Source organism: Candoia aspera, chromosome 4, assembly GCF_035149785.1.
Source record: "Candoia aspera isolate rCanAsp1 chromosome 4, rCanAsp1.hap2, whole genome shotgun sequence".
NCBI lineage: Eukaryota > Metazoa > Chordata > Lepidosauria > Squamata > Boidae > Candoia > Candoia aspera.
Window position 1 is genome coordinate 48,861,258 of NC_086156.1, and position 21,736 is coordinate 48,882,993.

The following is a 21,736-nucleotide window of genomic DNA, read 5'->3' on the forward strand; positions in this document are numbered from 1 at the left end:
AAACAAATTAAATTTCTGCTTTCTGATCATTGCTTCAAGAGAGCAACAATTGTCCAGGATTGATTGATCTCAGTCCATGGTCTCCTAATCCATAATTCAAAAGCCTCTATCTTCTTTCTCTTGCCCTTTTTCAGTGTCTAGCTTTCCATACATTATTACTGGAAAGACCATTGATTTAACTATTTTGATCTTTAGTTTTCAAACCTCCTTGCCCTTCATAATCTTGTCCAAATTTGTCATTGTCTCCTTCCTTACTTCCTGCACACAATGGCCATTTTTGTCTATTCTTGTTTAAAAAAATGTTTTTAACAGTATAAGAAACAAAAGAATTACAACAGTGATATCACTGATGTAATTCTTTTGTTTCTTATATTGTTAAAAACATTTTTTTAAAACAAGAATAGGCAAAAATGGCCATTGTGTGCGGGAAGTAAGGAAGGAGACAATGACTACTTTGCATTCTTCCCCTGGATGAACTGCTGCTTTTAAGAAATCCATGACTGAAATAGAGGTATAAGAGAAATATGTAATTGGTCTTCAAAAAGCAATTTGGCATAGTGCTTAATGAGCATCATCTCTATGTTAATGAAGCTTTTGGGGGACTGTATATGACAAGAATCTCTGGAAAATTAAACTGTTTGTAGATTTGGCAATTTGCATGCAGCTTTTAGCATAATATCTAGGCTGGTTTGTAGGTTACACCCAGTCCATTCATTAAATTTTTAAAAAATAAATAAGGAAAACTGACTATTTGCCGAAGGTAAAAGTAGGTTTTCAAACATGCTAGTTAGGCTACCTTTCAAGAAAACAATCTCAGTATAGAATTATTAGTCATGAAGGATCTCAAAAGCTGTTTGTGTGCCACAGATGCTATATGAAATCTACTATAAGAATATGAAGGATTCTAATGGGAAACATTTCCAAAGGAAAAAATTGCCATCCCAAGAGATAAATAGATAGTGAAAGTTCCAAGGTCTGATTCATTTTTAAGAATGAAATTGTTGAACATATTACTTCCTTGGCCATGATCTATGATGTAAAGTAATTCCCTCACATAATGCTGAAATGTGGTGCCAGTGCTTAGTGAAAACACCGTTTACTGTATATAAATACCCATTATGAGCTTAGAGAATTGGATTTGCTTATCCAAACTATTTGAAAGGATCCAAATTAACAGCTCTTTGTAATTTGGGATATTGCTTTACAAGTTGGAAGAAGAAAATGTAATGCATGTGGCTAAAAATGGAAAAGAAATAAGAAACACTTCTAAGATCTTGATGGGGGGTGGGGTGGGGAGTGGTGGCATAATGATGTTTTACCATGGAAAAAATGTCCAGGATGCCAATACATTTATTGATTTATTTTTATTTTTTAAAAAATGCAACAAACCCTTCAAAGCAGAGTTTTCCCAAGGCGTTGTACAGTACTCATTGTTACTGGATGGTTATTGTCAGCTGATTGACTTTGATTTGGAAGTTTAGTTAATATACACTATGGTGAAAGGTGAAAGGTCCTGTCCTGACAAGCAGGGACCACGCCGAGACGAGGAATACGTCTCTAGTGTTTTATTACTGCTACAGTAGACAGAAAATCCTACCAAACTGAAGAAGCGTGAGAAAATCCATACAGACAAACCCCAAAAGTCAAGGCGGGTCTGTTCTGTGTCTCTTTGAATGGCTGCTCAAATTCTCGCTACCACGCATGCGTTTTCCCCCCTGGATAGGGGCCCCCTCCTGCTCACCATCAGTGCTCATGACAGGTCCCCTGTGCAAGCACCGAGTCACGTCGGACCCTCTGGGGTGATGCCGCTTTCACGATGTTTTCTTGGCAGACTATAGAGCAGGGTGGTTTGCCATTGCCTTCCCCAGTCGTCACCTTCCCCAGCAAGTTGGTACTCATTTTACCGACCTCGGAAGGATGGAAGGCTGAGTCGACCTGGGCCAGCTACCCGAGAGAGAATCCAGCTTCTGCTGGGAGCGAACTTGGGTCGTGGGGAGAGTTTCGGTTGCAATACTGCTGCCTACCACTCTGTGGCACACGAGGCTAATATACACTATACTTCCTACAATATATATCCACTTTCCATGATGTGACCAGAACCAACAAATAATGCGTAAGTTATGCTGATTTAGATACAGGCAAATAGAAGAGTGGACACATTGGAGAAGTTAAAGGCTTTTGTATTTGGAACAACCTTAGTGTTAACCTTAGTGTTTCAACAACATTTAACCAGCAAGGTATGGAAAACTACTTGAGAAATGCTCGTGGGAACTCATTTACTAATGCTATGACATTTAAATCAGAGGCCATACTCATGGGGCCTATGTTACACTGTGATTCATAAATCTGAGAAACACGATGTGTAGTATGTGTATCTATACTAAATGTTTTCCATTCAGCATGACAGTGCTGTTATCCAAATGCACTCTTAATGGATTTCTATATACTTAAGTAACCATGATTTGGAAGCCAAAGATGGTGTTCATTATATATTCATTTAAAATGGAATTCTCTTGATTAAATGCATTGTTTTGCCTTGGTTTGAACACCTTCTATAGAAAGTTAAGAATTAGAGGGAATGGAAGGAACCCTTTCTGATTTGGGATAAAGTGATTCAGATGTAATACAGTACACTATGATGTTGTGGAGATGGGTACAGATCTGGGGTGTATGCTTTGTACCTCTCTCCATAAAGAGTAGTGCCCTAAATACTGCCACCAAATCATAACTTTTAAAATGCAACAGAAAGGGGAACACAGGCACGCACGAACACACACATGCTTAAATTAATTCTAATTAAATCACAATTAGTTTTCATTCTATTTCTGCCTACTTTCTGGATCATGGCTCCTGGCATACCACTGAAAGGTCAAGGGAGCCCTTCCCTCCCCCCCACACCAAAAATTGCCTAGTTCTATAATATTTATACCTCTCTGGGAGTCAAGACCTCTTCAGGCATTTGGTGGAACACAAAGAATTTGACGTAATGGAAATGGTTGCATGGACTGGTTTTTTCCCTCTCTCCTGACAGTACATCCCTCCTTCCTGTTTCAAGAGATTATTGTAACCATTTAAGAATCAACTAGGAACTCTAGAAAACTCAGTTTTTATTGCAACTAGTTTGCTTCTTCTCTACCAGCTCTACTGCTATCTATCCATTCCTCCAGCTTTGTCGCTACATTATTCTACTGCAGTGTTTCTCAACCTTGGCAGCTTTAAGATGTGTGGATTTCAACTCCTAGAATTTCCCAGCTAGCACTGCTCTATTGAATCTCTCTGTGGAAGCTGTTTTCCTATAATCTGTGACATTCAGCTGTCTTTCCTGTTTCCTGTGCTGATTGTTCTAGATATATTATTATGCCATCCTTTAAAACCTAGACTTTCTGATGTTAGGCACTCTTGAGCAAGACTGTCATAGTCAATATTCTATTTATTTTCTATCCTGCCTTTATTATTTTTATAAATAACTCAAGGTGGCGAACATACTAAATACTCCTTCTTCCTCCTATTTTCCCCACAACAACAACCCTGTGAGGTGGGTTGGGCTGAGAGAGAGTGACTGGCCCAAGCTCACCCAGCCGGCTTTCAGGCCTAAGGCGGGACTAGAACTCTCCTACCATGCCTGATTGGCTCTTGGGCTGAGAGAGAGTGACTGGCCCAAGCTCACCCAGCTGGCTTTCATGCCTGAGGCGGAACTAGCACTCTCAATCTCCTGGTTTCTAGCCCAGCACCTTAACCAGTAGACCAAACTGGCTCTACATTATATACACTATACAGTCAAGTTTCCAGAGAGGCAATGATGAAACATGTAAGTATATTGTTTTGGTCAATGTGGGAATCCTTTGTAATCTCTGCTGATCGTTCTAAATTATTCTGCATCATATGAACATACTTCTATTTGAAAAACACGTAATAGCTAAGAGTTATTTAGAACTTCAGATTCTGTACACAAAAGCCTTTGTGACTCTGTTAAAAATAAATCAAATCCTGGTATCCCTGTATGTCTGGATTTGAGAAATCTTGGTTTGGAATTTCCCATTTGCCACTTGCTTGGGATTCTCACTTTCCTTCTCTGCTTGCAACCGCATTATTATTTTTCTGCAGGACACAATTATGAAAATTACAAAAATATTTCCAGCAAAAGAGAGAAGTATCAATAGCTAAATAGAAAGGAGACCTATTATCATTGTTTGGGTGTTAATATTCAGTCCAGAAATGCAGTTCAAAGAGTTCTGAAAAACAGAACAACTCCCTGAATCAAATGAAATCCCTCAAGGAGCAAGTATGCCCTATCTGCATTGTAATGTTTGCCCACATTTCCTGCTCTGGGGACTTGCTGAACTCCTTGTTGATTTTAAAAACAAAGTACCTTAAGTATAGAGTTATATAACAGTGTTGGTAGCAGGCTAATTTATGACATTTACTTGGGCAGCTGAAGAAACCATTTAGTTTGTCATCTTCCTGCCTAGTGATACAGAAATTCATAATGAGATTTGCTAAGAGTTTTTAAAACAGCAGCTGCCAGCCTGGCATCCTCTAAATACGTGAGGGCCACAGCAGATGGAAGCATCTAGCCAATCTTTGCCAATCTAAAAAAAACAACTGCTGAGTTGTACCTGGTTAGTACTTGGGTGGGAAATTTCCTGGAAATTCCAGCATTAACATCCCAGAAGAAGGGCATGGCAAACTCCTCCTGGATTTTTGCAGAGAAAATAACATGGACATATCTATGTAGTCCTCAAGAGTCAAGCTCAACTCGAGGGAGTCTTTATTTTTTAGATTGTTGCAACTACAGTTCCCTTTGTTTGACTAGTGCAGTATATCTCAACCTTAGCAACTTTAAGATGTCTGGACTTCAACTCTGTCTGGGGAATTCTGGGAGCTGAAGTCCAGACATCTTAAAGTTGCTACGGTTGAGAAATACTGCACTTGTGGTAGCCGAAGCCCAACTCACTGGGGAGGCTTTGCAATGCTCCCTTAAAGAAATATTTTATTTCAATGTTTATCGTCACTGCTTAAATGCTGAAGTGGGAAAAGGACAGCAGGGTCTTAAGTGCATTGTTGATTTATATTGGGTTGGGTAAAATAAATAAATATTTCAAAGAGAGCAATACTGCCAAGCTGTTCTGAGATCTTTCTCATTAGTATGCTTTGGCATCCCAGTGTCAGAGGACTATTACAATACATAAAACAATGCAAGAAGGATATATCCTAATGGCTGATCAACATGTTCCACATGTATGCAGACAAGCTCTGTTTGGATATGACTGGTCAGTTACTCCACCAAATAATCAACACTATCATGATGAGCTAGCCAATCATGGGACAACCATTTTTAAAGTATGACCAGTTACTGCAAAGAATACTGGGAAGCTGGGTGGAGTGTTGGTGAGTTTTGTGAACAAAAAATAAACCAACCAAGCAACCAAAAATCAGTGGATCCTGATCAAGGTTAGCACCACTATGGCTGGATGCAAGGAAATTATCTACCCAACCACTTCTGCCCCTTTTACACTCACCTTAGTCTGCTTGGATTTGGGGGTAAAAAGTAAAAAGGAGAATGAGATGGTCTAGAAAAGCTCTGTTATTGTGGGTTTCAACTTGGTTTGGAAAGTGAATTATACAAGGTCTCACAACATCGTTTACCCAGTATGGCTAACTATAGGGAAGTTGTTTAATCCAAGCAATTCTTGATGCAGTTAAGTATGCCAGGTGAGCAAAGTCACAGAGGAAGAAAGACATATGCATTTGTTTTCCATGGAAGTGATCTGCATGCATGAAACATAGATTTATTTATGGTATTTAGGATAGTGTTTTATGTAAATGCCCATCTCATGAATTGTGAGTCTGACTATGAAAATGTTAAGTTTTTTGGTTAAGGCAAAGGGCTAGAAACCCGGAGACTGAGAGTTCTAGTCCTGCCTTAGGCATGAAAGTCAGCTGGGTGACCTTGGGCCAGTCTCTCTCTCTCAGCCCAACCCACCTCACAGGGGTTGTGGGGAAAATAGGAGGAGGAAGGAATATTTGGTATGTTCGCTGCCTTGAGTTATTTATAAAAAATAATAAAGGCAGGATAGAAAATAAATAAATAAATAAACAAACAAATAAATAGTTCATGTTATCAGTACTACCATAGAAAAACAGGAGACGAAAGAGAATGGCTTAATTCTTACAGCATGGTAAGCCATTCTGTATTTCCTTTGGGCTTACCATGCTGTAAGAATTAAGCCATTCTCTTTCGTCTCCTGTTTTTCTATGGTAGTACTGATAACATGAACTATTTATTTATTTAGTTATTTATTTGGTTGCATACCAAATAACTGTGACAATAGATAACTAATAGAGTCCATGACTGTTTCTAAGGCTTCTGAATGGAGACTGGCAAAAAAAGGTGCTCTTGGGAACATTAAGACAATGGCTTGATGCACTGAAGGCTAAAACATTAAACAAAAGATCAATGTTCTGTGATTTCTGTTTATAGCCAAATATGGTAGCATAGTCTTTGCACATGGGCACATGAAAGAAAAGAAAGAGAGAGTGAGCAAGGAAAGACATTTAGTGCTACGGATTTTAGGCCAGCATTTGCCTCCAGCAGCACTGAAACCTCACCCTACCTATTCAACTTGTATGCAGAACACATCATGCGACAAGCTGGCCTTGAGGAATCCAAGGCTGGAGTTAAAATCGCTGGAAGAAACATTAACAATCTCAGATATGCAGATGATACCACTTTGATGGCTGAAAGCGAAGAGGAACTGAGGAGCCTTATGATGAAGGTGAAAGAAGAAAGTGCAAAAGCTGGTTTGCAGCTAAACCTCAAAAAAACCAAGATTATGGCAACCAGCTTGATTGATAACTGGCAGATAGAGGGAGAAAATGTAGAAGCAGTGAAAGACTTTGTATTCCTAGGTGCGAAGATTACTGCAGATGCTGACTGCAGTCAGGAAATCAGAAGACGCTTAATCCTTGGGAGAAGAGCAATGACAAATCTCGATAAAATAGTTAAGAGCAGAGACATCACACTGACAACAAAGGCCCGCATAGTTAAAGCAATGGTGTTCCCCGTAGTAACATATGGCTGCGAGAGCTGGACCATAAGGAAGGCTGAGCGAAGGAAGATCGATGCTTTTGAACTGTGGTGTTGGAGGAAAATTCTGAGAGTGCCTTGGACTGCAAGAAGATCAAACCAGTCCATCCTCCAGGAAATAAAGCCAGACTGCTCACTTGAGGGAATGATATTAAAGGCCAAACTGAAATACTTTGGCCACATAATGAGAAGACAGGACACCCTGGAGAAGATGCTGATGCTAGGGAGAGTGGAAGGCAAAAGGAAGAGGGGCCGACCAAGGGCAAGATGGATGGATGATATTCTAGAAGTGACGGACTCGTCCCTGGGGGAGCTGGGGGTGTTGACGACCGACAGGAAGCTCTGGCGTGGGCTGGTCCATGAAGTCACAAAGAGTCGGAAGCGACTAAACGAATAAACAACAAAGCACTGAAACCCAGCGTCCCTGGGATAAATACTCATAATTATTATGGTCCTTTCTTCTTCCCACCAACTATCCCTCTCTCCTATCTAAACACAAGAATCTCTGGGACTGGTAATTCTGCACAGCTCCCTGCTTCTCACTGTGACATAATTTCACTGCATTAGTACCTCCTCTGAAGGAAGGGCAGCTCTCTGCTTGGAATACATCTTGTTCTCTTCTAAGATTAGCATAACAAGAGTTTATTTAACAAAAAGTTACTGACTGAACTGTGCTAACCATTATAAAATGCTAATTATCCTATCCCACCCACAGAAGGCAATTTATGGAGAATTTCTTACACAGCTAATGGTTGGAGAAGGTACACTTATAGCTAATAATGACATTTCAATGGGAATAAGGGAGAGAATTAATATAATTATTCCTTTTTAGGTGTGTCTTTCTATTGCCAGATATCCTAGAAGTCACTGAATGTACATGCTATATATTTGGTATTATTATCATCAACATTTATTGCTTATAGTAAGTAGAGTATTGGAAAAGAAACATGTATGTGTAGCTACACTGAGGTGGTCTGCCAAGAAATCAGTATATTTAAGTTCCTACCTTTTGTGAGGGCGTTAAGAGAATAAAGCCAATATTAGGAAATAGACAGTAACAGTAATATAATCAAAATATCAGTCATGCTTATTTACATACTACAGATGACAGAATATAACAAGAAGCTAAAATGTTTCTTCACTGTTTTTTGGAATACTGACATTTGAGATGTCAGATGTTTGCCCATATTGGTGTATTCTTTTGCACATGGACTAGTTGATTTATGGTTCATAGTGCTAAATGACAATGATCACATCTGATAAAATGGACTGGATCCCCAAAAGTATATAGCATAATAAATTAGTCTTAATTTTAATTTTAAAGTATCACAAAAAGCTTTCTTTGTATTTGCTGAAAGACTTAACTCTGCTACCTTTCTGGAAACTATTTCAATTGCAAATGTACTATATTTCCACTGTGTATTTATACATATAAATTAGCATATGCACAACACAATGTCTTGATCTCATTAAGATATGATGGAAGCAGTATAAAATGGTACGTTGTAATTTTGATTCTTCTTCTGTTTTTCAGACTTTGAGTTTCAATTTCTGATCAACTCACATAATCAGTGAATGAATCAAAAATCAAAATAAGTTCAAAAAAATGACAGTTCCTTTCACTGTGGGGCAAGTAGTTACACTGATATTCCACTAATATTGTCCTCAACAAATGTGTGAAGTGTGCAATGACTTACATCTCTCTTTTTAATGGAGTGGATGGCATCTTACCCTTAATCAGAGCACCAAACAGTTGTGATGGCTTGAAAATATTTAATGTGGCACGGTCAGCTTCTAGATAACCTATTATTGAAATATGAATACGAAGGGAACAGCCTTCCTCTGGTCTCACCCCTTCAGCAAGCTGCATTTTGAAATATACTGTCTTTGAACAGGGAGATTTCATGAAGTATATTGGGAAAAATTATTGGGATTTCTCTATGTGCCCCATGAAAGATAGGTGGTACAGCAGGTCATGTAATAATAGAGAAGAAGCAGGAAATGGAGGGTTAATTACAAACCATCATCTATCTTGTATGAAACTTTTTGTTTTAATTATGCTTATCTACATACAATGCTTGTGAGACATTTTATGTCTTTGTCAGCAGAAATAATAATATCAATCGGCATAAATACAAATGTTACCAGCCAAGTGCCAATAGCAGGTGCTGTATAACTTCCATAGCATTAACTGATCTCAGACCTCAAAAGAGTCTGCTGTAATGGTCATGAGAGCTCAGTGAATTACTGCAGACTGATGATTGCAAATAAATAGGATGACACATGAGAAAAAACAGGACTGTACTTGTTCGGGAGAAATGTCTGGATTTTCAAAGGAAAAAAGAATGAGCAAATGGTGCTAATAACCGGAAAAAATATCTCCTCTCGGTAGTGAAATCATATTTGAGTTTAGCACAGTGATGATGCTGATGTGATGTTGGTGCAGTTTAAAGTTAGTGCTGGTTTCCTTTGGGAAACAATGGAAGAACAACCCACAGGGTTTTTTTATTACCAGAAAGGGCAGAAAGATTTTCCATATCAACAACAGCATTACATGGAGTTCGGTTCTGTCACAGTTTTATACTGCTCAGTAGTACATTCATCGTTACACACACACACACAGTCTGAATATATGATCAACACTTGTGTATTTTGATCTTCTGTAGGGAAAGATGCTACACATGGACCACAGGGTGGTGCCAAAAACTTGCAATCCACATATCATGGAGGGAGCCTCATAAAAATGACAAATGCAGTCTTTCATTGGCTAGTTTTCCATTTTCCAATGCTGGCAGTAGGCCAAGAAAACAATTCTGGCCAGTTGACAGCCCATTTAGTGAACTGTCTAATAGTCAGTCTAACTATATTATCTGAGGATAGAGCTTGGAGATACGGACATTTCTTTAATACTACTTGTTGAATCATTGGACCTTTAATTCCAAAGGATGCAATTCTATGTAAGCTTGGGAGGAAATAAGCCCACTAAGTTACGTATAAGGGTTCTCCTAATATTGCTGGACTACACGATTCTTTGCCACTTACCATGCTGGCTGGGGCTGTTGGAGTTGTAATTCAGCAACCTCTTCAGGGCTGCAGGTTCTCTATCTAATGGGATTTAAGTCTCAGTAGAGGCACTCAGCATTGTGTTTGTACTTAAACCAGATTTTAAGACGTCTGTGAAAAGCAAACTGTCCAAAAAGTGCCATATGATATGAAATGTTTTGGAGAGTAAGCACAGATTGTGCAAAGTTTATCTCCCTCTGCCCCCTCTTTTCAGGAATGGTAGTATGAGCACTTCTTAAAAAAAGCTGACCTGGATTTCAAAGGGCAAATTCATATCATATTTCCAGCTGCCAATTTTTCTTCAGAACTAATGTTTAAAGATGAAATGTGTGTATAGGAAAATGAAATGAATGTGATGTACACATTCTACATATATATATGAAAAATATGGGGGAATCATAGGATTGTAGAGGCCATTTAGATCACTAGCATCATATTTATTTATGTATCAAATTTGTAATGCGACTGAATCTTCATGCCTTGCTATGGTTTACACCATACTAAAATACAATGTAAATACAGAGAAAGAAAGATTGATTGATTACTGGTTTACTTCTAATAAAAGTAGACTTCCATTAGGACTCACCTTGAGAATAAACAAAACCAAAGAATTTGAGTCACCCAAAGGTCCTGCATTGTTTACCCAGAATGCAATGTGATAATAATACTTGTGTCAGCAGATAGACAAATTCTTTCTCCAGAATCCTGCTGGAGTCCTGTGCATGAAAGCAGATAACCTAAAAATGAGAGAAGATCACCAGAAAAATAGCAATCATACTAGACCATATGGAACTGCTGCCTAGAAGAAAAAAGATTTATTTATTTACTTTTGTTTATTTATTTAGTTTTTGAAATATAGACTTTCTCACTTGGTTCCTTCCCAAAAGCTTAACTTTTTAAAAATTTTAAATTAACCTGTCCTCACACCTCCTGTGAGGAATAGACTAGAAGTTGTTTTGAAGTTGTCCCTAAAATCCTCAACAATGTTGGGTGATGCATTTCATAAGCCTCCAAGTGCTCACTGGATAGGCCACAATAAATCTATTGCTGCACTGCTGTCGTATACCCATTTATTTGGTTCTGGCAACAAGTCCTATTGGAACAAATAGGTCTAAGATTTGAGTAAAATACAGGATTGTGCTATAAATTCTTCCATTTCTGTCCCCCATTCTTCAAGAAGTTCAGAGCATTATTCGTAAAAGATACCTTATTCTTTCTTCACTAAAAAGCTAATCCCAGTGGGATTTGAAGCTCCACAGGACTTTCATTTAGGACACTTTTGTCTGCCTTCCACAACCTTCCTTACTTCATTTTGTGGGTGCTTCTTCCTTGCACCACCACTTTATTCAGTTTTTCCACTTATATGGTATGAACTTTTTTTTCTAGAAGAATAAGACTGCACTGCAATTTCACAAAAAATTTCTATCCCTGGGAAAGGACCTTTTCTGAGTCTCTTTTCTAGTGCCCTTCAGGGGAAAAATTTCTTGCAAACTTCTTCTTATAGTAGTTTTGAGCTTACTATTAAAGGAAATTTATTTATTTATTTGTTTGTTTATTTGTCAAATTGTTATCACCGCCCATCTCCCCTGTAAGGATGGGGGAAGAAATGACAGAGGGTGCTACATCTGCTGGTTTACACTAACACCTTTTCATCCTTTAACAGTGTCTTTGCTGCCCAAGCTTGTGATGCCTCTCTTTAGGACTAGATTAAGGTGAAGGAATCCAGGGAGGCTGCAGACCACTAAACAGAAGATTGTACAAAGAAAGGCAAAGACACTCACAGAACCCCAAGGTGCCCTTATATCTAAAATACAAGAACATCATGCATCATACATGAGAATTTCATAGCAAACCCAGAAAAAAGAAGAACTTTCTACATAGTTCTAAAGAACCAGGATAGAAAGGATGGCAGAGAAAAACAGGAGGGTTTCAAATAGAAAATGATGGTATGTATTCCCACCTCTCTCAAAAATCATGAATGAAGCAGGGCAATTAGACCACATCGAAAACCATACCATCATCTCTTCCATATCAGTCTCAGTTTCATTCCCCAACTCCCATAAGTAGTTTAAAGGTACTCCTAAATAAACTTTAATTTTGCCAATGTAGAATCACTGAGAGTAGTAACATTAGAAAGGAGAAAGTCGCTGGAGGCTCCAGAAAACATCATTCCTCTCTTTTCCCAAGAGAGCCTAAGCTGGTGTCAGACAATGTTCCATCCATGGTGCTAACATTTGAGAATTGTTGGAACCTGTGGTGAGACATAACAAAACAGTTTATTCCTTCTTTTCTTGGAAAGTCCTGCATGCAGAAAACTATCACTTTGAGGCATTCTGTCCAGCTGAACTATGCATTATGCATTTGTAGATGAGATAGTAATGGAAGCAGTTTCAGAGGAGGAAGACAGTCCATGATAAAAAAGTATTCCAGAGCTCTGTGGTGGGCCTAGAAGATCTGCTGGGCCTGTTTGAGTTATTTCTTTCCACCTGAGCTCTGCTTTATATTTATGAATAAATCAAGTATTACAGTAATGATCTGTGCTCCAAAGTAAATCCAAACTCAACATGTTAGTGTTATGGAGTGGTTGAGATTTTGGACTAGAAATATAGAGGGTTGGGTTCAAATCACCACTTGGCTTTGAGGTAAGACATAAGCTTATAACAGGTTATCTCCCTGGAGGGTAGTGAGGATAAAATAGAACCAACGAACCATGCACTTTTCCTTGGGTTATAGAGGAAAATAAGATATACATTTAGTAAATAAAAATAGCTGCAGAAATTTTCTTCACCCTCCTCCTCTCTTGTACTGAAGGTTGGGACTGTCAGTGCTGTATGTATGGTAAGGTAGCTGTATGGAACAAGGACATTGCATTTTTACCAAACCATGCATATCGATTTTTCAGTCAGGACATGTATATTCTGCTGGCACTGCATTTCTCTTTAATCTGACCCTAGTTTTCCTTTGTTCACAAAGAAACAAGACAAAAACATCCCAAAATATGTTTTTTTCTGCAAGCTTTTAGAAACATAAGTTGGAGAGTAACAAAGAACACTGGGAAAGGAGAAATAGGCTAAAATATAATCTCCATTTACTTGAGAATAGACCTCAGTGAATTCAGCAGAGGATGTGGTTGCTGAGTAAAAATGTCTAGGATTCTATTTTAAAAATGCTACTTATTATCCAGTATTGGGAAGAATGGGAAATGTATCATATTTATCAAGTAGATAGAATTTAATAAGAATGGTATTTTCTCTTTTAGTCGCAAATGAGACGGGAGACAAGAATGCTCGTCCTCTGTCGCGGTTTGCTCGTAAGTAGTCTAGCCCTTTAATTTATTTCCTGAATGTTAGTAATAAATAAATATTGGAAGTCCAGACTTTTTAGAAACAAAGCCATAAATATTGGAAGAAAAACCTTTCTCCTGATATTTTAAGGGGTGATAATGGTGATGATGATGGTGATTCCTGCTGTCTTTCCAATACTCCTGTTGGCAGAAGTCAACTGTCCAGCTTTACAAAACAGATAATTTGAAGAATTTAGTCCCCTGACTGAAGGTATTTTCCATTAAGGGTCTTGGACTGTGGAGATCCCCATGAGATCTCTCAGTCTGGCTCACCAAGGCCAAGGGAAAGGTCCTGTTTTTCCTTTAAGCCTCCTTCTCTAGGATTTCCGTCTTTGGCCATGGAATTTCATGAAGTGACTGTGTGCAGATGTTCCATACAGCTCAGGTCCCAGAGAAAAGGGGTTGGAAGAATGGGGGTTGATAAGGAGTTGAGGTTCTAGAACATTCCTTTTACATTATCTGCTCTCCCAGAAGACATCCTGAGAGGCATTTGGGGCTCAGTAAAACATACTTTTTCCTCTTTGAAAGACTGCCTAATCCATATCCAACAAGAAGGGAAAGCTGGACTTCAAAATGGCCCCTTCATAACAGAATGAGAATGAAACGTGCCAGGTTACCTGATTGCAGCCTTTCCCCATATGGAGACATTTGCTGTATTTCTTTTTAGTTTGCAAAAAATATTTTTAACTTTCCACCAGTAAGGATGCATTTGCAAATGTAACTTTCACTGGGTTATTTAGAAACAGTTTTTAAACAAAATGATGAGGTAAATTCACCACCTTTTGCTTAAAATAATGAATTTTATTCTTTTGGCAATGTGTAAATGATCATAGTAACCAGTGTGCTCAGTGTGAGCTCAGCGATCAATAGATTTATACAAATGGATGCAATATTCCCAGAAAGTCACGTGGTGGCAGTGTAACTTCACTTTAAACACTATGGGCATGTTAAATTGTTAACATAAGGCAAATGAACAGATAAACAAATGATTAGCTTTAGAAATTCACTGAGGCCGTGTATGTGTGTGTGTGTGTGCGCGCGTGCGCACACACACACAGACTCAGACACACATTCTGTAGCCCTTTAAGATTTGAGGAGATTTATTTTTGAAATTTGCAGATACTACATAGTGAAATTGTCACTCAGAGGAATAATAAGGCCAAAGGCAAGTGTTCTCTGGATTTCCTTCTACAGCAATCACATTTGATAAGCAACATACTGATCCACTTAATCTGAAAATAAGATTCTGTAAGTTCTGTGAATGTGGAAGATAGCACATTAAAATCAAAATTCTATAGCTGAATAATTTTTCCAAAGCCTTTTTCATAGGTTCTCCTAGGCTGGAATCCTCAAAATGATGCTGGGGCCTGCCAATGTATCTTCATTGTGCCAAGGTCTCTGCTCAATCTGACTTTTTACTTTATAATAAAAATAATAGAAATTTATAAAAAGGAAGCTGGCATGCTGCAAAGCAAAGAACCAGTCACTGGTATCTCCTTATTTCCAAGCATGCCAATGGCTCCATAAGCTCCGTAGCAATTATGGATGTTTTGTTTAGGTGTACTTGCCCAAGAAAAAGACAAAAGGAGGCTAGATAGTATAGGGAACTCCAAAACTGGGTTAATTTATTCACCAAGTTAAATCTGTTGGTCAATCCAGCCAATTTCACTGGTAGTCTTTGGCCCCAGAAGTGATAACCTTTCATGTAGAATTATTAACCTTTGCTTTGTCTTCATTTTTATCTATCCAGGATCAAAATCCCAGAACTGCCTGTGGAATGCCATTATTGGTGGGCTTACAGGAAACCTCAAGGAAAAACAGAAACCAACGATCATCCATGATCCAAGACCTCCTGAGGAAATCTTGGCAGATGAGCTGCCCCCTGTGGAAAGTCCTGAAGCACTAGTGAAAACTGCATTCAGGTTTGGTGGATAATACAGATGTACAGATCTTAAGGTGGAATTTCCTAACTTTCTGGGATAACCAGGATAGTAGAGGTTACTCTCTAGAGTCTTTCAAAAAGTGCTAATATACAAATGCTAGAAGACTATATTTCTAGTTAAAATGTAGAATGCAAGTGTTATTGTGGTCACTTCTGATCTTTATAAGCCCTCATCAGGCTGGCCTAGCCTGGTACCTTTGAAAAAAATGAGACTACACTTCCCAAAATTCTCAGACAGCATGGCCATTGGAGGATGCTCTGTTGGGAAAGTAAGAGGGTATCTTTACTGGAGAACTATTATGATGATGTTAAACCTGACAGCTTTGTTGATGGCAAAAATAAGCAATGCAGTAATAACACTGAGAAAGGAATGAGAGCCTATTGTGAACCTTGATCGCAAAGCAATTTTAAAGTCATACTGTCAAGTTTGGTATGTTTCCCCCTGGCTTTTTCCCTCTTTTTTGTCAATAGCTGATTTCTGGCTCAGAAACACCTAATATCTGATGATTTTTTTATGTGTGTGTGTGTGTGTGTGTGGAGATCCATCCATCCATCCATCCATCCATCCATCCATCCATCCATCCATCCACACAGACACAGAGTTTTGCTTTGGTATGTGCATTTTGCCACTAGAAGTATATGGTGCATGGTGATATTGTAATGATGAAGACAAGAGTTAGATCATTCCTCTGTTGCCTTTACAATTTTATAGCCATAGAATCAACATATCTTCATTAAAATATCAAACTTTCTTATTGCACTGGTACTATTTAACATCCTTTTAGCATCAGTTTTAATGCAATAGAGCATCAGTGGTCCAAAGCAAATAAATTTTTTTGAGAAAGTAAAATATTTAAATAGATCTGAAATAGTTTGTTGTTTAAGTTGCTTCCTTAACATTGTTTTTATGGGAATAAGTAGTAGTTGAACTGATGTTCTGGCAATTTATGGACATTTCATATGGTTTTGCCACTGCTTCTGGAATTTTTTTTTAAATTTACCAATCTAATCAAGAAACCTGGTATTGCCTGGAGGTTTCTCATCCAAATAGTAACCAGGTCTGGTTACTCCAGGGAAGAGCTCCTGGGAGCTAAAGAAAGGATGTTCTTGCCATTTAGAGAGAAGAGGACTATTTTATCTCCTTGTACTTTGGATGCTCTTAGTCAATTGAGGCTGCTGTGCTTTCCCTGAGATTTGAGGGGTCTTTACCCTTTTAGCCTTCCAGAAGGTTGTGAAGACATGGCTCTTCCCCAAGCATTGGGCTAAGCTGAGGGTTGGGTCAGGAGGCTGGGTGGGAGGGGTGTTGTTGTTTTTATTCTTGTTTTTACTGGTTGTTGTGAGCCACCTAGGATCATTATGACAAAGGTAGCCATATAAGTTCTTTAAATGAATAAATAAGAAAGGTTACCTGAACACAGAAGGACCTATCTCGACTAAATATGCAGAAGATGTGAAGTGAAACTTACAGCAAAAAAGAGAAAAATGATGAAGCCACTAATGAATGATGATGGAAATGTATTCTGATAATGATATGTTTAGACGTCGGTTCCTGTATTGGTTATCACCCCAATTATTAGACGGGAAAAATTCAATACATTTGCTGGAAGCACAATCTCTATTTAGATATGCCTTCAGTTCCAGAAAGAGGTGTTGCCTCTTCAATTTTCCTTTGCACATACGAGCTCCTGAAAATGAGTCGAAATTAAATAGAACAGGAGACCATTAGCGTTACTAGTATGATATACATTGCCTAGCTGTGGACTTGCAGAGTTGACCCACTGGATGTATAAAGCTGCAGAACTAAGAGTCTTGTAGATCAAATAATTAAAATATTTTAAATTGATATTTTAGAACCTTTAAAAAACATTCACATATAATCTGTGAAAAGCCGCTTCTAAATGAGACATTGAGGATGTGCAGGGCACTTTGGTATTAAGCATTTTGGGTTGTCCCTCTTTACACTTAAAGAGTTCCTAAAGCATGTAATGATCCAATCAATATTTAGCATTTCGATGTCAATGTAACTTCTGCTCAGACTACAGCACATTGATTGGGGATTAGAAGGCTAAGAATTTACAGTGGTGGTGCTGGCTGTCTGGCCAGGAAAATGCTCAAGGTTGCACTCTTGATCTGTGTGAAACTTGAATTACAGTATGGATTCAGAATAGCTTTTCATTCATCTGGAGCTGATGTGTTTAATTCTTGCTCTTCTGCTTCAAAACTCTCTATGAAGTCCCATTTCTAGCTTAGTTCTATAAAGATGTGGCATTCTGCCAATAATGAAAAAAAGCATAATTTTTTATGTAGAAGACCTTGGTGGGGAGGGGAGGAATAGGGCCGCAACTAGGGTTTGTGTCACCCGGGGAAAACATGGATTCCACGCAATTTCGGTGCACCCCCAGCACAGCACCTGGGGCACATGCCCTGCTTGCCCACCCCCAGTTGCGGCCCTGGGGAGGAAAGACGGTTATTGGAATCAGTGTCTAACAGGCTGCCTTCAAACCAGCGTGACTCTTGGGATAAGACAACTGCTAGTTGTCCTAGTTACTTGTCTTGAGGAAGATGGAAGGGGTGTGGATGGGAAAATCTTAGTTTTAATGTTTGCTTCAACTCAGTATTGCTAAGTCTCTCATCTTGAGCTGTTGGGTCATGATGCTATGTAAACTATGTAAGCTAGCTGACATAGTTTTATTTTATGGAAAAGATAGTCTGCCATTCTCTTATTCTTCTGGTCCAACCACAAATAACAGGTGCACTGCATTCAGGGAGAAGCATAATACAGGTAGTCCTCATTTAGCAACCACAATTAGGACCGGCAACTTGGTCATTAAGTGAATCAGTTGCTATGTGAAATTGTGACTGTGCTTATGATCTTACTTCAGCTTTCCTTTGCTTTACAGACCTGAGAAGGTCAAAAATGGTTGTAAAATTACTTTTTCATCACCGTTGTAACTTGAAATGGTCACTAAATAAGGCAGTTGCTAAACAAGAACTACCTGTAATTCATTATGATCTGCTTTGCCACTCAACAGACCTGTTTTAAATTTGGCCATTATGTTCCTTATTATATCTTTGCTGCAATTTTCATACAGTATATGCTGACTGCAACATTCAATGAGTTCTATCCTGAAGTAAAAAAGTTATGAATGTGTTAAGATTTTAAAGGTATCTAACCTGAGACCCCCTATACATATTTATAAGGAATCTGGAACAGCTTTTTCACTCCTAATAGTCTAGATTTCCTGAAAATTCGATCCTGTTTCGATGAGAACTTTGATTTCTTTTATTTTTTCTTGATAATGAGAGGGCAAAGCCTCAAATTAAACTGAACCATTGGGGTAATCCAGAGTGAATCAAGTAATGTACAAAAATCCAGATCTACATACATATATATGTAGACATGTTATTCCTTTTTGGGGTAAGCAATGTTATGTAAAGTGCAGAAGAGGAGTAAGAAATAATAGCCAAATAAATTAAAGGCATGAGAAAAAGAAAAAAAAATCTAGTTTACACCACCTCCATTCATTATATCTGTCCATATCTTTCTAGCCTTTCTTCTACCACATCTGAATAACAACTGATACACTGCCTTTTGTTCTTTAAACTTCTCCCATCTCTCTTTCTCAGGATTTCATCAATTCCATCCAACCATCTTTTTCTTTTTCCCCCTTCTTCTCAACTGGTTACTCTTCCTTTACATGTGTGTTTTGCAAATAGATCTTCATTAATTCTATCTATCTCTGTGTCAAATAACACCAGTGACCTTTTGTACTGATCACTTGCTTTTGTATTTAATCTACATTCTTTACTCTCTAACTTTTTGTTTCACCAGACATCCTTCTTCTCAAGTAACCCATTTCCACTGCATTCAGCTAATTTCTGACATTCCCAACTCTCACTTCCATATGACAAACGGAGAGAAGCACGCTTTTATACGGTCATTACTGCTTCTTTTGACTAACACTCATTTCTCACCACAGGCAGCATGCTACCCACTGGTCACTGATCGAAATAAAGATTGACTGACTGCTACCCACTGCCTTTCTATTAGCATGTGGACATCTTAAAATTTCTTTGCGATTTCTTTGTCTTTAATTAACATCCTATAAGGACAAAACTATTTGCTTTAGTTTTTCACCATTTATGCATAACTTCCAACAGCATCATCTGCATATGAAAGTACATATACTGTATATTAACCAACCAAAACACCTCTAAAGTTACCATCAGCATTCCTTACACATTTATCCATTGATACTTTCAGCAGTTAAGGGAACATCACACAGCATTATTTTACTCCCAGCTCCATGTTCAGCCATTCTGTAAGTATTCAACCTATTCTCAAGCATGCTTTGTTTCCATCATTCACTGCTTTTATCATATTTAGCAACAAATCTTCTACTCTGTACTTACACATAGCATTTCATAATTCAGACCTGTTCACTGTATCAGGCACTTTCTAAATCCATAAATATATAATAAATATTCTTTCTCACATTTATATATTTCTGAATGACTTTTTTTTTGGACACAAACATATACAGCATTTTTTTTTCGTTTATACTCTTCACATGTCACTCTCAATGCCATACAAGTCTGTACAATATGCCTTCCATCATCCCCTCTCTACAGTGTCATCACATTTAATTTAGTTTACTCTGCAGGAGTCTCCTTGTTTATTCCTTTTTACACACTTCAATTTTTAGAACCCCCCCCCACTAAGATTGTTCTGCATTTTCTCTGCCTCTTTTAATCTAAACCTTTCATTGGTTTCATGGCGACTATCTTTTTCTCTGTATATACATTATTATACAATGTGTATATACTTTCTCTCTTCATTTTTTACAGCAATCCCATTATACTTTTTCTCATGTACATCCTCTTTCACCTTTGTTGTTGTTTATTCGTTTAGTCGCTTCCGACTCTTCGTGACTTCATGGACCAGCCCACGCCAGAGCTTCCTGTCGGTCGTCGACACCCCCAGCTCCCCCAGGGACAAGTCCGTCACCTCTAGAATATCATCCATCCATCTTGCCCTTGGTCGGCCCCTCTTCCTTTTGCCTTCCACTCTCCCTAGCATCAGCATCCATCAAATAGCCAGATGTCAGCTTGATTATGGAGACCAGACCAAGAAATCAACTCCACCAGAAGACTAAACCTAATCTCATTAAGATTGGCTATAGTAGCATAATCTTTACCTCCTCCTTTCCTTAAACTCATGTGAATTAGGGAGGTCTCTGTCTGAGCCACTTTTGCATTCCTTCTGTATGTTTTGGGCTTAAGACATGTTTTTCTTCTTGTCACTTTGGTAATGAATCCTGTGTATCTCTATCAAGGTCATCTTCTTCACACTCTATACCATGTGATTAGACTTATGCTTAAACCATGTTTCTCAAACGAACAGATCTTTCTAAGCAGACACACAATTATCATTCTCATTCATTCTTGGATCTCCAAATGGCCTACTTTTTCTGTCCTCATGTGTCTCATTCACACCCATGCATTCATATCTCCTAACAGAGTAATTCCCTCCACCTAATCACATTTGTCTGGACCACACATTTATTCCCAATCCTCATTACTGGTTTTTCTTTTAGTACCATTCACTGGTATTTAACATGCAGCTACCACCAACATATGAATGCTTATTTTCATATGCATCCACAACACTAGAGATTTCTGAGATACATTTTAGCCCTTTCACTTATAAACAAATTCATTAATAAATAATTATAAATAATTCACCTTCACTTCCATACATGTATTCATTAACTCCGTTCCACAAGATTAGACCATTCTATTCAAATCTATTACATTCTCCCCACTCCCCACTTTTTTAGTTTCACAAACAAAGTTATTTTTCTTTTGTTCCTTCATTTCATCATATTCTTTATCATTTACTCTTCTTCCATTTCAGGTTGTAAGCTTCTACCTGCAATGGTCATCATCAGATGAGTGCACCTGCACAAACTGGTCAAGACTTTCACTACAGTAAGGCTTTCTAGTAAGAGAGAGAAGGAGTAGACCAGCCTTAGCTATAGTCATTTCCTTCTCTCTCTTAAAGCATTAAGCAATCAGATTTAGTCAAAGGCAATGGCAGCATTTCCTGCTAATGGTCAGGTTTGGCACATTTTGGATAGTGTAACACAAGCATGACCAAAGGCTACTTTTACCCAAGCAGGCTCATGCTGTTCTATGCAAGCTAGGACCTCCAATCTAGAGATTATTTTGCAAGCCAACATACTGTTGTCTGCATTTGATCAGCCAGGAGGTATATGTAGTATACTAACACACTCAGATC

At 38.3% G+C, this 21,736-nt stretch overlaps 1 protein-coding gene across 1 annotated transcript in view; it reads left to right on the forward strand.

Annotated features, from left to right (window-relative positions):
* PDE1C (phosphodiesterase 1C) overlaps positions 1-21,736 on the forward strand; it is a 248,497-nt gene that overhangs the window by 36,687 nt on the left and 190,074 nt on the right. The window contains exons 2-3 of the mRNA XM_063304072.1: positions 13,410-13,460; positions 15,244-15,415. Of these exons, the coding sequence (XP_063160142.1) occupies positions 13,410-13,460; positions 15,244-15,415 (223 nt within the window). The remainder of the gene's footprint in view (positions 1-13,409; positions 13,461-15,243; positions 15,416-21,736) is intronic.